This window comes from Centruroides vittatus, unplaced genomic scaffold (genome assembly GCF_030686945.1).
Source record: "Centruroides vittatus isolate TY-2023 unplaced genomic scaffold, ASM3068694v2 contig_3068, whole genome shotgun sequence".
Classification (NCBI taxonomy): Eukaryota; Metazoa; Arthropoda; class Arachnida; order Scorpiones; family Buthidae; genus Centruroides; species Centruroides vittatus.
In genome coordinates, this window is record NW_027121971.1 from 418,188 (window position 1) to 434,711 (window position 16,524).

Below are 16,524 nucleotides of genomic sequence, written 5' to 3' on the forward strand. Positions count from 1 at the left end.
GAAATAAGGATCGCGAGAATCAAAATACAAGCGTAAACTGTAATTTACTAATACGGTGGGTGATCAGTTAATTAACGAACATTTTCGCGAAAGATTTTTATGTTCGGACAAAGAACACTTCACAGAACATACAGAAAAAGAACCACGTAAATAATGAATGCCAATTGATCTTCCCTTGTCTTCGGGCAACAATTCGAAACTTTTCGGAGAGCGGGTGACGTCGACATCGACGCTCAACCCGGTATATACTTATCCTAATCGGATAATATTTCTCCGAACTTTTAGACCTCTCCCTTGTAATTCCAGACTTTTATTTTTCTTACGGAAACAATTCTTTTATAGTATTCGGCTCGGTGGGCACTCGTTAAGTTTTGCGTCGGTTTTTATTTTCGAAAGGTGAGAGTATAATAGCAAAAATAGAGAATGGGCAGAAGATGTCTGATGTTGCTGGGCAGTATGGCTTGTACAGTCTACAGTAAGCCGCGGTTCAATCCTATTAAGAAAGATCCTTAATCTTTAGTTTTAAGATTATAATAGTTGTGAATACGGGCATTAATGTCATATGTGACTACTGTATAGATACTAAGGAACAAGATGAGGAAGTTACTTTTGGTACGTGAATGCCTATTGATTAACGTGAAGAATACCCGCGTGACGAGGCGAAGCTCGAACCCACGACCAACAATGATAGATGTTTTATCCACTCGGTCACTGGTGGGCCACTTCTTTCTTGATAACTGTTTTCTTTTTAAAGTTTTTCCTTTTTAAAAAAAACTTTATCTAGAATTTTTCTAGAACTGTTTTTACATATTCACATAATGTTTTGTCGCACGCGCACAAAATATATTTAATATTTTACATACAACTTAGTATTTAGAACATTTATGATTTTATAGAATACGAAAGTTTATGCTTTGTTTTACTGTAAAAATTTTATTTTACAACTTTATTTTATTTTTTTCTTTCTTGATAGACTTTTCTTGTAATTTTGCATGATTGATGAACTATAATTTAAACTACACACAAAGTTATTATAAGAAAATTTATACAGAAACCGAAAGGGATATCGTCATGCGATACGAAATTAACTGGAGATTTCGACTCTCTCACAAAAGCAGATGGAAACGTCCATTGATTTCACACGTTATTGGCGTATCAAATGATCAAGTGAGTCACGAAAATTAAAAATATCTTAGAGATTATTATGCTTAAATATTAAAATAACATTTTTATAAAATCAATACACGTTAAATTCACAAATCTGCTAAGTTTTCGGTCACTTCACATGCGAGATAATCACATACTTGGTCTAGTCACGTATCGGAACACGCGATTAAACCAAGATCGTGAAAGGAACTTACTAAATGTGTATTAAAAATCGTAATATATAAAATATATTTAATTTTATACACGTTTATCATCGACAAATCTAACGTAGTATCGAATTAGGAGATTTAATTCTCGTATTTATACAATGGAAACTAAACCACAATTATAATTTTAGTAGTACAAATGGATAGAAATCAAAAAATACATCTTAAGTTCTTGTCTAAGATTACGAAGTTGGCGCACGAGACTGCCAAGTAATTGTTTCTTCATTAGTACAAATAGCTTAGCAACACTTGAATTCAGATCTGGATTTAGACATGGCATAGTAGCCGTGGAAACAGGTTTCAGTTTTATTCGTGCGCGATAACACGACACATGCCGAAGGAGAAACCTCCCGGGATGTCTCTTATGGGGAAAGTGGCCCCCATTTAGGTGTTATTAACGTGAAGAAACCCCGGAAAACACCACGTTAGCGAGGTGCGAACCCACGACAAGTGTTGAAGTTTTTAGCAGCATAATCTGCTTCGCGTGCTCATTACGCAAAGTTCAGGTTACGTTCGCCAATAAATATAAAACGTATTTTGTTTTTCTTTTACTCGTTTTGAAATCAACAGAAATTCATTTATCTTTCGGGAAGAATTAAGCAAACAGAAAACAAGTAAAAACAGAGTAAAACAAAATTGTATTTCACAGATTCGATGAAACAAAAATTAAATGAAGAGTGGGTCCTAGGAGTACGTCTTGAGAACGGAGTTAGAATAAAATCGAGACCAGAGAAACGGAAAAGCGTTAGGACCCTAGGCCCCAATTAACTATATACGAACTTCATGTCTGAACCGGAAGTCACGTGATTTCCATTCGAAGTTTTCATGAACTTTGCCTGATAGAGGAGTTTATTGCTATTCGCTTATACTCCGGAAGAACAGGAGGATAATCGCTCAGCGACCGAAGAATCGGCCTTTTAGAAGACGGCCAACGCGAGAAAGGGATAGAATGCCTTCCGGGAGGACTTTTGGGGGAGGCTGGCCCCTATTCAGGCGTCATCTGCAAGGAGGAAAACCCGGAAAAAACTCCTGCTGCCAGCCTGTCCGAGTGAGGCGCGAACCCCGATCGAACTCCAGTGTTTAGGGTCTGGTCACCGCCTTTATGAGCGGAGACGGAGTCCACTCGGCCACCGGTGGGCGTTTTCATGAACTGACAGATGACCGGCCTGACTCGATTGTTATCAGGAGAAGTATGATGTACAGGGGCAAGACTATTAATTGAAATCTAGTTCAGGGGAAAAATACACCAATTAACTACATACATACGAACTTCTGGTCCAAAGCAGAAGTCACGTGATTTTTTAAAATTAAAATATTTACTAGACAAACGGGCTGCAATGTTTATGTTTTAATATTATTATAGTGCAATAGATAATGCAATGTATTATATTATTGTGTGTTAATATACAGTCAAACCTGTTTTTATGCGCTCTTTTTATGTGCGATTTTTATTTGTGCGATTTTTTTAATGCGAATTTTTAATTTGTGCGGTATAGTTGGCGACTAGTCTCGTGCGATTCGTCATGTCTCACGTTGACTTATTATAGCTAAATAAACTTATATATAGCATAAATGCACTTATTATAGTAATAATATTGCATGAATATGCGAAAAATGAAATAATTTACTTTTTAAGTCAACAAAACACCACCCTGGACAAAAAATATGTAAAACAGACGATAGACCAGACGATGCAGTCAAGTGCTGACATCTGTTGTCAATAAATTCTATTTCGTACGGTTTTGAGTTATTTTCTATGTGAGACTTTTTTTATGCGGTCCCTGTTGACCGCATAAAAAAATTATTTTTAAAATTGTGTTGCGAAAACTATTATTTACAGCCATTCGTGAAGTTTCGTGAGATTTTTTTTAATGCGTTTTTTTAATGCGGTCCCTATCCCCCGCATAAAAACAGGTTTGACTGTATTTAGAAAGACGTCGGGTAAGTAGATTTTAAGCAATTCAACATTTTTAACGTGTGTTTTCAAGTTCATAAATATAAAGCCATCGTCATCCCCATTATTCAAGAACCACTCGCGTGCTCTTAACAGTTCCTGCAATACTTTCTACATAGGGTAAAAAATATTCTTCCAACACCTATCGATAAACTGCAGCATTACATTATACATAATACATTTAGTATACAGTTATTGTGACAAATGTTTGCTTTATAAAATACACGGCTTTGTATTTATGGGAGGGTCATATCGAAAACTTTGTTTTTTAATTTAAACTATTTAACCTACAACACCACCTCATAATTACATTTCATTATCATGCTTTAATTTACTGTTTTACGTAAACAGTATCATTGTTCTAAATATAGTGTGAAACGCGTAGAAAAACGGGTGGTTTTATACTTACGGGATGCACCTTATATAAGACAACGCAACACCTAAGCGATCTTCCAAGAGGGAGGGAACTCGTGAGGTGAGGAAAATTCGGATAATTCCACGTGGCTGGCGCGAACCCGCAACTAACAACACGTGTTCAGAGGTTTTATCCACGTGGTCAATAGTGAGCATTATTCCATAAATATTGAAAATTTTCTAAATTCAAACAATAAAGCCTTCTTTACAACGCGAAAAACAGGCGTATGCGGTTTCGCATTGCAGAACAATTTCCTAAACCTGTTTGCAGGCAGATTTTCCATTTTAAGTTGTGTTTGAAATTTAGAGGATCCGCAAACATCTCCGACAATGAGAAGGTGGAAAAGAAGATAAATGTCGCCATTATTCCCACCGAACTTCACTTATCAGACACAATGCACTAACCAATAAGAGAACTTTTAAGATTCCGCGGAGCGCTTTGTGAATCTCGCGATTTCCGCATCGTGAACGCGTGCATAACAAGAGGTTACAATCAATCTCCAGCAGATGGCGTTAATATAATTTACAGATAATATTAAAAATCCAGTAAACGAATTAGCATTCCGCAAGCTTAATACAAGAAGGGACTGTCCCTAAGTTACTCAAGTAATCGTTACAATGCATTAGAAGGAGATGAATATTTACACAATGTTACGTAACGTTATTGTTTCTGACGTGTCGCATTGTGATCTGTACTATTTGTCACTGCCTCATACGTTATACAGATGTATAGGCACTAAAAACACGTGATTTTTAGTGTCTAGATGTCCTATCCTTAGTAATAATATAACGTAGTGCTCTGTTATATTGAAGATGTGCGTTACGTAATTTAAGAACGATCCCCTGTAACACACTACTAAATTTTATAGTGTACGGATACAACCATCCAAGTAATAAAAATTTAAAATCGAAAATGTAAGACACTGACCTTTACCATTATAGAAGCAGCTGCAAACTTAAAGATTCGTCGACTACAAAGTGCAGTTGAGGTGCTTCTTTTGCTTTCACACAATTTATATGGAGGCTTGATCCTCAAATAGTATCAGCCGAAGCTACACGAGTCACGAGGCTAATGCATTACGAATAACGAAGCTACTTGAGCTTTCGTGCTTCGAGCATACGAAGACACGAAAACGACATTAGCGAGGTTGAGTCCGAAATTTTAAACGCGAAAACGTGTACGTCGGACGTTCAGCGCCACTTTCCTGTGAGCCTAAAAGTTTGACAATGACGTTCGGAATGTCGAGCACGATTCCACTGACTTTCCAAACACCATTGTCAAACTTCTAGGCTTACAGGAAAGCGGCGCTTTACGTCCGACGTACTGTACACGTTTTCGCGTTTAAGACTTCGGCCTCAACCTCGCTATTACAGACCACAGCTAACAAGTCACCAATACTAGCCATATGTAAATGATGCACTCGCTTTATTTACAATGGGTGCGTTATGGGCATTATCTTTTCTGTATTTAATTTATTATTATTATTTCCATTCTCTTTAGAGGAAAAAATATATTTTCGACGTCGAACTTCACGTTCTTGAAGAATTCATTTGGGATAAGGTAACGCGTCGCCTTGCAAGATGCTAATTTCCATAAAGTAAGTTTGGTTAATGTTACCTTAGGTTCCAAGATGGAGGCGCATCCGGTCGCCATTTTGGATTAGCCTAGAGACTGCGCGGTAAGCGATATTTTGATCGGAAATCACGTGACGCCCAAACCTTAATAAACTACCATAGTAAAATAAATAAAAATTTACTCACGTTAACGCTTCTTTTTTTTGCTCGAGCCTACATTTTTTCCCTGATTTTTCTCAATTCTTCAGCACTTGTTGCGGGTCTTTTCTTCCCTGTGCTTGTCGATTCTGCTACACATGTAGACTTTTTTTCTTTGTCTTTGTATTCGAATTGGTTGTTGCCTTTTCCTTCTCAGTTTTTCCTTATTTTTAAAATTTGACACTGGTGCAGACCGAACAGATTCTGGTTCAAGCCATTTTGGCGTTTTTCCAGTCCCTGGATATATCAGAGCCAATTGTTTTGCAAAAATTTGGAATCCTTCTCCAGGTTTTCTTTATACATAAACAAACACATGTATGAGTCAGATAGTGCCAAATGCCATACATTGCAGACAAATAGAGTGCCAAATGAACGACAAAAGACGACCACAAGATATATTTCCAAATTTGCTTTTAAATGTTCCTCTTCACAAGCTGAATACTTATTGCCACATTTACTACATCTTAGAAAACAAGATAATATAATTCGCATGTATTAGCACACGAGTAGCACACTGACTGATTTCGTTGTATTCCTAATTTTAAAGCAAATTTAAGGCATTATCAATATCATGTTCCAAACCTAATTTCAAATATTTATTTTTTATTAGCTGATAGGTTTTACGGGTGGTACAACCTAACCAAAATTTCATCGGAACTTAATTCTACAAAACTCATTGTCACAGAATTAGCAAAAAACCAGAAAAAAAGTTAACAATTAACAACGAATTTTGATGACATTTAAATGAAATTCTCAAATACTATCGTTTAAGAAAAATAGGTTAATGTTACCTATGGTTCCAAGATGGCGGCTCGTCTCTGATTCCAGCAAATAGAAGGGAAACAGTGGAGGCGTACGTTCTAACCTAACCTAACCTATTCTAATAAATTACCGTAATTATTACCAACAAAATTATTAGAATAGGTTAGGTTAGAACGTGCGTCCCCACTGTTTCCTTGCTGAAATCAGACGAGCTGCCATCTTGGAACCATAGGTAACATTAACCGAAAAATATATTTACCTATCTAACTTTTTTAGAAAAAATATTGTAAAAAAATCAACTATTCCACTACACATACAACGCGACACTGTCAGCATTGTCTAACTACTGGTTAATTTGCATATTTCCAGGATAACCTTCCATCTACAACGTCAAATCTTACAAATTTGCATATTCGTTCACAATCACATTTTACATCACGTTGAACATACTTTCATATTTCGTCACACTATTATCAGATAGCTCCCTCTATCATCAGTAGCGCGCGTGACTCTGTTTCGAGATTACCGGACGTGCTGCCATCTTGGAACCTAAGGTAACATTAACCCTAAAGTTTAATACAGAAGTTTGAGAAAAAGAAATTAAAATCATTTCGATATATTTTTAATAAATCGCTAATTTTATGAAAAACAATATAAATTTCTTTAAAATATGCACAAATTTATAGATGCGTTCAGGATAATTTCCTGAACGCATCTATAGGGAGCATTGCGCTCCCTTATGTAAATGAAGCTGCAATTAAGAGAAACTTGTTCATTACTTCCACAGTGAACGGAATAACACGGCTTACATTTTTTAATGTAATTTCTTTCAGGAAATTGATTTAAAAGGTCCTCCTATTGATTATAAGTAAGTAAATAATTTAATTTTCTAAATAAGTAATTCTTTAAAACAAGTAATGTAATAATCAGAAGCAAGTATTAGTGATGGTATGACATTGAGTGCCATATTCACGAAGAAGTTTGGAAATTTTTTAAAATTTACGCTCCCACACTACTCTTGCACACAGGGTCTACTCAATTTATAAATACTGAAAGGAGTGTATTGACCTCCTTATAACACACTAATAATGTATTGTATTATTAATATATATATTTATTTTTAGCCGGGTAATCGGGTGTACATCACTGAAGCTATGGCAAGTCAATTAGTGCAGTTCAAATGGAACGATCAACAAACAGATCTAGCGAAGACTTTCCATAATTTATTTACCAAAGAAGCCATGCTTGATGTCACGTTAGTTTGTGAAGGAAAGACTCTGAAGGCCCATAAAATACTACTATCGGCTAGTAGTCCCCTACTAGAAACCCTGTTCCTGGAAAATCCTAGTCAACACCCAATTGTAATTGTACCCGATACGAAGTATTCGGAACTTCAAACCCTCATAGATTTCATATATAACGGAGAAGTTAGTGTTTCTCGTGAAATTTTGCCATCTGTACTCAGAGCCGCAGCGGCCCTGCAGATTAAAAGTTTTCTAAGTGTGGAGGAAGAATTCAATAAAATTAGAAATGTAGATTCTCCTGTTTGCCAAACTGATAACGACAAAATTGATTCGATTAAATCTTCGTCAGTTCGAAAGAAAAGAAGACAAAATCGCAGCAAACAATCAAAAAATATTATAGAAATATCTTCTGGGGAGAGTGAAACTGAAACTCTAGGGACCATAAACGAAATTTCGGCAGATACAATTGGTTCTAACAATGCGATAGGAGGAATTCCATTGCACGTGGAATACACTTGCGTTTCGAGCCCACTTATTGATGAATCCGAATCGGTAAATATAAATTTTAGTTTTATTTATTTTTGTCATCAAGATTTGATCGAAGATTTAATTAACCAGTGTAAATTTTTGATTCAAGGAAGACGAAACGGAAGAATTTGCTTCTCCTACAAAAGACGAGTCGAATGATTTAAATGTCACAACACACGATAAAAGGAAAATTGGAGCGGATCCATTATCTCAAGAGCCTCGTAAGATGCTATCAAATTCTTCACGCAAAATTCCCGAAAATGCTTCAGGTAAACCGCTAAATACAGTAGGGGTCTTGCTTTATGCGTGTGGTTAGGTTAATCTTTGAACGCCTAGGAGTAATTTTAATTCTCGTGCTGATTTTGAAATTTAGTATGATGTTTAGAATGTTTTCACTTAACCTCAAGGCTTTTCTGTTAATTGTAAGGCCCATCAGTAGCCAAGTGGATAAAACCACCTGATGTTCGTGGGTTCGCGCCTCACCAACGGATCTACCGAGTTTTCTTCACGTATAACGTTTAAATACGGGCCGCCGTCCCATAGAAAAGCCTTCGAGAGGTGAAACGTTGCATTTATTCCGTCAACCTAATCCAGTCCAATTGTATAATTGTCCAGGTAATCAATCATCTGACACTACTACGGGGTGAAGTCGCAAATTGACACAAAAATTCGTTTTCTCGCAATACACGCTGACGTAACATCCGCGTAAAACAAGACCACACTCTATCTTGAGATTTCACCATATCAATTTCTAGCAATCCAAAGCAATTTAACGAACGAATCTTCGAAGAATTTCACAAATCAAGAGGACCATACAAATTTAGGCTTTGTCAAATTTCTGAAATAATTTTTGGTACGAGTGTACATTCCGAGGAATATCTTCTATGCTGCGAATCCTTGTAAAAAATTTCACTTTAACAATTTCAGATCCCGAACGAAAGAACGAAGCAGGCATTTCTGCACACGTAACGCAGAAAACGTCAGGCCACAGCAACGAAATGGAGATCAACGACGGAACAGAAATTGTGAACCCCTTCGAGTGTTATCTCTGCAAACGGAAATTTAAATTTCTGTGGCGTTTTCAGGAGCATATGAAGATCCACTGCGAGCAGAAACCGTATCAGTGCGTAAAATGCCACCACAGTTTCAAGCGCAAAACGGATTTGGCAAGACACGTTCGAATTCACACTAAGCCACTGAGCTGCGATTTCTGTTTGCAGAAATTCGCATTCAGGTGGCAACTAACGAAGCACGCCAAGATACATTTGCAAGAGGGGCCTTTCCATTGCGATACGTGCCAAAAGAAGTTTCAGCACGAAACTTCTTTGCAAGACACCGATCGCTGCTTGAATAAGAAAACTGCTTGCTGCGAAGTGTGCAGCAAGCGTTTCACCATCTAGTCCCAAGAACTAAACTTTCTGGTCGCTCTAATACTGAAAAATTCGCAAGTTGAACTTCGGTCTTTTGTGTAGAGAATTGTAGTGTTAAAATGTTTAATTAAAACGGCCATTGTTTTCTTGCCACTTGGCATAAATGGCACCCTTCTTGAGTATTTGATTTAGAATTTTTTTTATTTATATATATCTAGAATGAGCTTGAAGCTAGATTTAAGTTCTTGCGTGTAGCAAAATGACGTCATACCTACAATACTGAAAGATTTGGGCAGCATGGATTCGACGTTATTTTGCTGCACGCTTTAACTTAACTAGAACCAGCGTTAAACCTAGATTTGTGACTGTAAGCGGCAAAGTTTGACGTATTAATCGCCGCGAATCACAGCGACAAGGAGTATTGACTACTGCGAAAGCGTCATTTATACTGACGTTTCGTTTTCGTCAACTCGACTTCCACCGAGTCATTCACCTTCCGACATGCACCGCACGGATATGTTTTCATACCTAACATGAATTTCATGAGCTGATCTAACATTGTGTTTACATATTTCTACGTGTCAAATTGCTCGTGATTAATGTAAACAAGAACATGCCATTCTGTCTTCCGATTGGTCTAATTTAAATACCAGTCGAACATGAGGCGAATTGCGGATGACTTCTCGTGCTATAGAAGGAAACTATTTGGAACTAAAGGGAAATTTTGTTTCTCAGATAAACTTAGCATCGCAGGTCGTATAAAATACCTAACAAATTAGAACCATGTATCTTCGATACAGGAACGTAAAAGCGTGATTTTTAAGTCTAATTGTAATTGCATTTTATTTATCCCTATTATGTAAGATATCATGGTAACAGGGAATGACACCCCTATCAATACGCCACATAATAGAATGCATCTATGTAATTTATCGTAATGTAACATATATTTTTGTGGATATTAGATTCGAAATTCAATATGCACAAAATTTCAGCCTCGTGTCTCCTTCCTGGACTTGCATTTGGACTAAGACTCAGTGTGAAGTGTTCCCTCTCGTAGTTACTTTAAACGAATGGCCCTAAACTGTAGCTTTATAGTAATTAAAATTAACTAAACATTTATTTCACGTATACCCGAAATCTGCAATGATATTGTATAAAAAAATAACTTGGGGCACTGAAACAAACGCCCCTACAAGTGCATACCCTCAATTTCTGTGGAAATATGTATATATGTCAGTCAAAACCCGTTTTTAGTTAGAACGCGTTTTAACTAAAAACGGGTTTTGACTGTAACATATACAAGATGGCTAACATCATCCTTAGTAAAGATCAAAATATCTTCCGTCTTATCCATTGGCTGTCTTCCAATTCTTAGTTCCACATCAATTCTCCCCCACCCTTTTTCAACGATTTTTATGGCAGAATCATACCAAAATTCAGTAATTTAAATCATTTAACTAACGAAAACGTAGCTTATGGAATGATTTTCCCCCCTATTGAATTTATTCGAATGCACGTGATTTTCGTAGAATTTTCCACAAAATTGGAACAGAATTCGTATAACGGATTCCACAGCAGCATAAAACAAAATATTCCAAAGCGAAAAATTTGAATTTATTCAAGAAAAAAAAAAAATGGGCGTCGATTATTATGGTGTCTTAGAACTAACTTCTTCAGCCACGGACGAGGACATAAAAAAAGCGTAAGTCATACCAGAATACAAGCATAAAAATCGATTTTGATCAGCAATTCTTGCAGGTATAGGCGCTTAGCACTAAGATATCATCCTCTCAGGAGTAACGATGATTATGCTTACAAGAGATTTGCTCTAATTTCCGAGGCGTATGACGTTTTGACGAATCGTAAGTGACGACGTCTTGAAATTTCCTACGGTTCCTGCTATTAATTTGATTTTTTCGTAGCCGAAACCAAGGCAATTTATGATCAATACGGTGAATGCGGATTGAAATTGGGTGTGCCCATTTGGGCAGAGGGCGAAGAAGGTGCCATTGTAAAAAATTACAGCTTTCATGGAGATGCGGAGAAGATTTTTCGTGACTTTTTTGGTATTGATAATCCTTACGCAGGTAAGTATTTTGAGCTGTAGTTTTATGCCAATTAATGGCATAATTTGGGTGAGTCTAACCTACAGTGGGCTCAAACACAATTGGCGAGTAACAGCCAAAATATTCATAATAAATCTTGGGGAATGCAAAACCTATGATGATAATCTTGCTCCTTACAGTAGCCTGTGAGGCTCAAGAAAATTGATTTCTCTAATTTGAATTTCAGAATATTTTATCCCCAATAATGAAAAAATGGGCAAATATTTGGGGCCAGATGGTAAAATGACACAGCCGGTACCTGACCCGACTCACATAATAGAAGTGGAACTTGAAGATTTATTTAGTGGCTGTTTTAGAAGATTAGTGTATAAAAGAAAGGTAACATCTGAATATAGAAGGTATATCTGAATAGTAAAGGGTTTTACATGATGATTATGTGAAACGCCAGGTGTTGAACGAAGATGGAGTGACGATGAGATCGGAGACAGGAAACTTGTCCGTTCAAATTCCACCCGGCTGTCCTTCCGGACGAAAGTTCGTGTATCGCAGACGCGGACACCAGAATCTAAACTTGGCATATGGAGATGTTGTCGTGTTGATAAAACAAAAGTATTTATACTTATGTAAACATTTATTATAAATTTAATTCTAATTTCTCATTTATTTTCTTTTAAAGACCACACAAATTATACATTCGAGAGGGGAACGATTTGTGTGTCGACGCGAAGGTACCATTAATGGATGCACTGACCGGCTTTAAAATGAATCTGGACGCGCTCGACGGCACTTCTCTATCAATCGCAATCGCAGAGATAATACAGTAAGTTTGGAGGCATTTATATAAATTCTAATTACTGAATATTTACACAGGAACAGCTTTGATTGAAGGCAGCTCATAGTTTCCTAAGGGTTAAATATTGGCTCTGAAAATAAACATAATATTAGTTAGTAATTAAATTAATTCATTTTAATTAATTTCAATTTAGACCAGGCACTAGGAAGATATTAAAAGGGAAAGGAATGCCTAATGAAGAAAACCGAAGGGAGAGAGGAGATCTTATCATCAATTTTCAAGTTGTATTCCCTAAATATTTAACCGAAATCCAGAAAGACATCATTAGGAAAGGATTTTTGCATAAATCTGAAGATAATTAATATTTTTGATGCATTCCATGCAGATGTAAACGAACTACAATGGATTAAAGACAAATAAATGGATATATGAATCCCATAAACAGTGTGGTTATTAATATAAGTCAATTCATTTTAGTATTAAATGTGTATAAAAACCAATTAACACCCCTGAAGCAGTTGACACATACATTTGCTTAAATACTATGCCCATTGTTTTTCTCATTCCTAAAATAGGTAAATACAAAATTTCAAGACTCGACGCCTTGTCATGTGAGTGGATTGAAATATTAGAATATGTTATCTTTCATCATAATTAATGGAAATGGGGTCTTGTTTTACACAGTTCGTCCAATAAACATTTAACAGATGAATTAAATTTTATGCCTATCACGTGAGATTGTACATTTGCTTACAAATTATAAATTTTAAACATAAAAATTCACCTTAATAACTTTATAACATATTAAATGTTAAATCCCATTTTCCTCATGCATTCTTTATGGGCTTCTATTAATTTCTGGCAATTTTCTTCACCATTCTGGATAATGCTATAATCAAAATTTAATAAAAATACAATTAAAATATTGCCATAAAATCAAAACAATATGTATAATTTTAATTATTTTAACAAAAGTTTATAATTAAAATCCACTATTAACTAATTAATCACTAATTTTATCTAAATGCACTTTTTATTGCTATTTTAATTTCAACAATTCATTACTGTTTCATTACGAAGTTTAGTTATAGAGAAATAAGTTAACGAGATATAAAAGCAGATAATTAAGGCAATAGTCGACGACAAGCTTAACCAACCACCTCTGACTATTAGCAATAACAATAGTTGATGCCAACTGTTGTAGCCATAAGCATTAACCGTACATAGCCGTAACATAAGAGTCAATTTTTCAGGGGCACTGCGCATATGGCTACACAGCCACAACTTGAAATGGGATTTAAGTATATGCTCGATTAACTCAAAGCAGCCGAGATTTAGATGCAAAAGTTTGGCACGAAGCTGTGATTCTCAAAGTGTAATCCACAAGCATATGCCAGATCTCAGGGATTGACATACTGTTTGTTTGCAATTGGAGAGGGACAACTGCAATTAGAGACACTGTCTTTCACAATCAGGGGTAGGTAGATCATCAGTAGGGCCAGAGTCAATCACATACTACAAACCAAGAGAAGTTTCATTACACTCTAAACAAAACAGTCTGTCAGATTTGTAAATGCTTCAAGGAACAGTATTTAAAATCATGCAACGCTGCACTCCCATTTAAAATTAATTCCCAGAATAGTGTGTGGAGTTGCATCACACCCAATAGATACTTCAAAAGCAGTGTTTTTGCAAAGGTTTTCAGACCCAGGATTGTTTTCTCTTCAAAAAGTATCATCTGAATTGAAAAGTTAACAAGTTAGGAATTTTTCAGATCATTTTACGAAATTTTAAACACAAGAAAAGTTAAAAAATAGGTACCGTGGGCAGGGATGGGGAGTTGGCAAAACAGAAATACAACTCCCAAGTTGGTATTTTTTTAAAATCAACTCGGACTCCCATAAAAAGATTTGACTATCCATCCCCGACTGTGGTATCTGTAATACTCCACGCGTTTCCCAGAGAGTTTTAAGTACAGTAATTGGGAACAAAGATGTGCTCCTTTCAAAGCTAGTAGTCCAATGTCTAAAAATGTATATTTACTTCAAGTTTCTAACTACATAAGTAATATAACCAATATTATAGAAACCCTTAATTTAATATCAATTCAAAAAATTATCTCTTTTTAAAAAGGTAATGCTATAAGTAGAGTGTGCCCAGTAGAGTGTACCGGGCACACTCTACCATCATCTCAATGTCATGTTGGATTTAACTGCCTTTCTTATTCTCTTGGCACGGACTCGAGTATGACTACAGCCCACAGAATAAAACAGCCTAGCCATTCGCTCTTAACCAGTGTGTTGTGCCCAGTGGCAATTTGCAGATTTTTCAGTGAAGACTTCCGTCCCTTCTACGAGTCTAATAAATTTAAACGATTGTCGGGGACTTTAAAATCCAAAGCCAGAATTTATTGTACTTTTGCTACAACTAGAAAAAGCAATCAAAGTAGCTCTACAATCTTTTATTCGCTAGCCAGCTGTGATGTTTCGTCCATGCAAGATAATTCAGTCATGGATAGAAAAAAATCCAATATTTTCATGCAGCAAAGATGGACACCCAAAAGCAGCTTATAATTGGCTTTTAAAACAATTTATTAAACCCTATATTTCAAACTACACGCATACATAAGGCAGGATCATGGATTCTGCTGCAAAACTTTAGAAAGCCAACTCCCAGAAAAATTATCAAAGTTGCACCTTTAAAAATGTACTTTTTTAATTTAGTAAAACGACTTTTATTTTTTGTTAGCTATGAAATAGTCATTCAATAGTTCAAGGATGAAGAAGACTTAATTTAATTAATAATAATAATTTTTTTTTTGTTTTGTTTTGCACGGACAAACTGTATAAAAATAGGCAGTATCCACTCGAAACAGAATTCTGACACCATTTGGGTCGTTTGGAATTTTCTACAGACGTAAGCAGGAACAGCCAGAGAAAAAGCGGGACCTAATGCAAAGTCGTCGTGTGGGGACTTCTCATAATAAAAAAAAAACAGTGTCGAACAACAAAATATTTTAATAGTAAACACACCATTCATTAAACAGATTAGTAAATATTAGTTAAATTAACAAATAATGAAGTAATTGACATTTAAATTTTGCAAGAGTTGGATCACACGGGGTCCAAATTCTTGTCAAAATTGCTGGGTTTTGCGCCATCGCACTGTTTGCACCGCCCTTGGTTTAATATCGTTTTTCCAATGACATTAAACCGAGGTACTGTACAATTCCCTGCTTTAGCATGATAAAGATCCATATATATATATATCACATGCCAAGCAGTGGCGTAGCTAGGGGGTGCAGTAGGTGCGGTCCGCACCAGGCCCCTGGAAAGCGATAGGCCCATGGGGGCCCTAAAATCACAAGAAAAAAGACCCGAAAAATTTTTCTGGGGCCCACAAATCTGGTTCCGCACCGGGCCCGAAGAACCGTAGCTACGCCACTGATGCTAAGTATTAAATGTGTCTTTTGTGTGTTAATATTAAACAAGATATGTTTTCCTTGTGATTTACGATTAGTTTTTAAACAATTGTCAACAGCTGAAGAGGAATTAGGTGCAATGGATAAATGGATAAGAACTTGACATATAGGTAGAACACTTCTCCCCCTGACGGAAATATTGAGTACTACTTTTGACAGTGCATATCTATGGGATTTCTCTCGTATGACAAATCGGTGTTAATTTGTTCAATTACTTAAGCAAAGTTTCGAAAATATAAGCTAACTGGACGTCCTTAAACTAAATTGAGACAAAATCAAGTAAATTAGAGATCGAATGATCATGCCGTTCGATTCTACATTAATTTAGATGAAGAAAGATAAAAAGACGAGCCATACCATTCGTCTCGAGCTTTTTTAGTTTCGGGACAAGCGCAACAAGGCTTTAATTTCTTTGGTTCTTCGACTGGCTTCGTTTGAGACTGGCCCATTTCTAGATACAGAAATCAAAATGTCTTCTACCAAGAACAACGTGAGTTTGTATTTACAGCGCCCTCTCTAAACATTAACACTTTTAAAAAAATTTAATTATTAAATTTTAAAAAAATGTTAATTAATAATTTAGGAATCATTTTAATGTTCCTATAAACATACGAAATATTAATTTTATATAAATATTATTTTAAAAATTAAATTTATCTCGTAGCATTAATTGTCAAAGTATAGTCCTAATTATTATTTAGCGCTGAAGAATGACGATTGTGGATCTTTTTCTGTTCTCCCGAAAAGTATTTCACAAAAAAGT

The 16,524-nt window shown here is 35.9% G+C and overlaps 4 protein-coding genes across 7 annotated transcripts in view; 2 read left to right on the forward strand and 2 right to left on the reverse strand.

Moving 5' to 3' along the window:
- The window catches only part of LOC136972971 (vascular endothelial growth factor A-like), a 40,500-nt gene extending 35,641 nt beyond the window's left edge, over positions 1-4,859 (reverse strand). For all 4 annotated transcript variants that reach the window (XM_067267643.1, XM_067267644.1, XM_067267641.1 and 1 more), the window contains exon 1: positions 4,670-4,859. In XM_067267643.1, the coding sequence (XP_067123744.1) occupies positions 4,670-4,678 (9 nt within the window). In that variant the 5' untranslated portion in view covers positions 4,679-4,859. The remainder of the gene's footprint in view (positions 1-4,669) is intronic.
- The window catches only part of LOC136972965 (PHD finger protein 12), a 152,363-nt gene that overhangs the window by 124,673 nt on the left and 11,166 nt on the right, over positions 1-16,524 (reverse strand). The window lies entirely within an intron of this gene.
- LOC136972996 (myoneurin-like) lies at positions 7,074-9,448 on the forward strand. Its single transcript, XM_067267674.1, has 5 exons — positions 7,074-7,144; positions 7,401-8,072; positions 8,158-8,317; positions 8,804-8,872; positions 8,976-9,448. The coding sequence occupies exons 2-5, from the start codon at positions 7,431-7,433 to the stop codon at positions 9,446-9,448; spliced, it is 1,344 nt and encodes a 447-aa protein (XP_067123775.1). The 5' UTR covers positions 7,074-7,144; positions 7,401-7,430.
- Positions 11,054-12,768, forward strand: LOC136972988 (dnaJ homolog subfamily B member 1-like). Its single transcript, XM_067267668.1, has 7 exons — positions 11,054-11,123; positions 11,180-11,283; positions 11,344-11,508; positions 11,714-11,865; positions 11,936-12,096; positions 12,164-12,307; positions 12,474-12,768. Exons 1-7 carry the CDS (start codon positions 11,056-11,058, stop codon positions 12,640-12,642), a joined length of 963 nt encoding a protein of 320 aa, XP_067123769.1. The 5' UTR covers positions 11,054-11,055; the 3' UTR covers positions 12,643-12,768.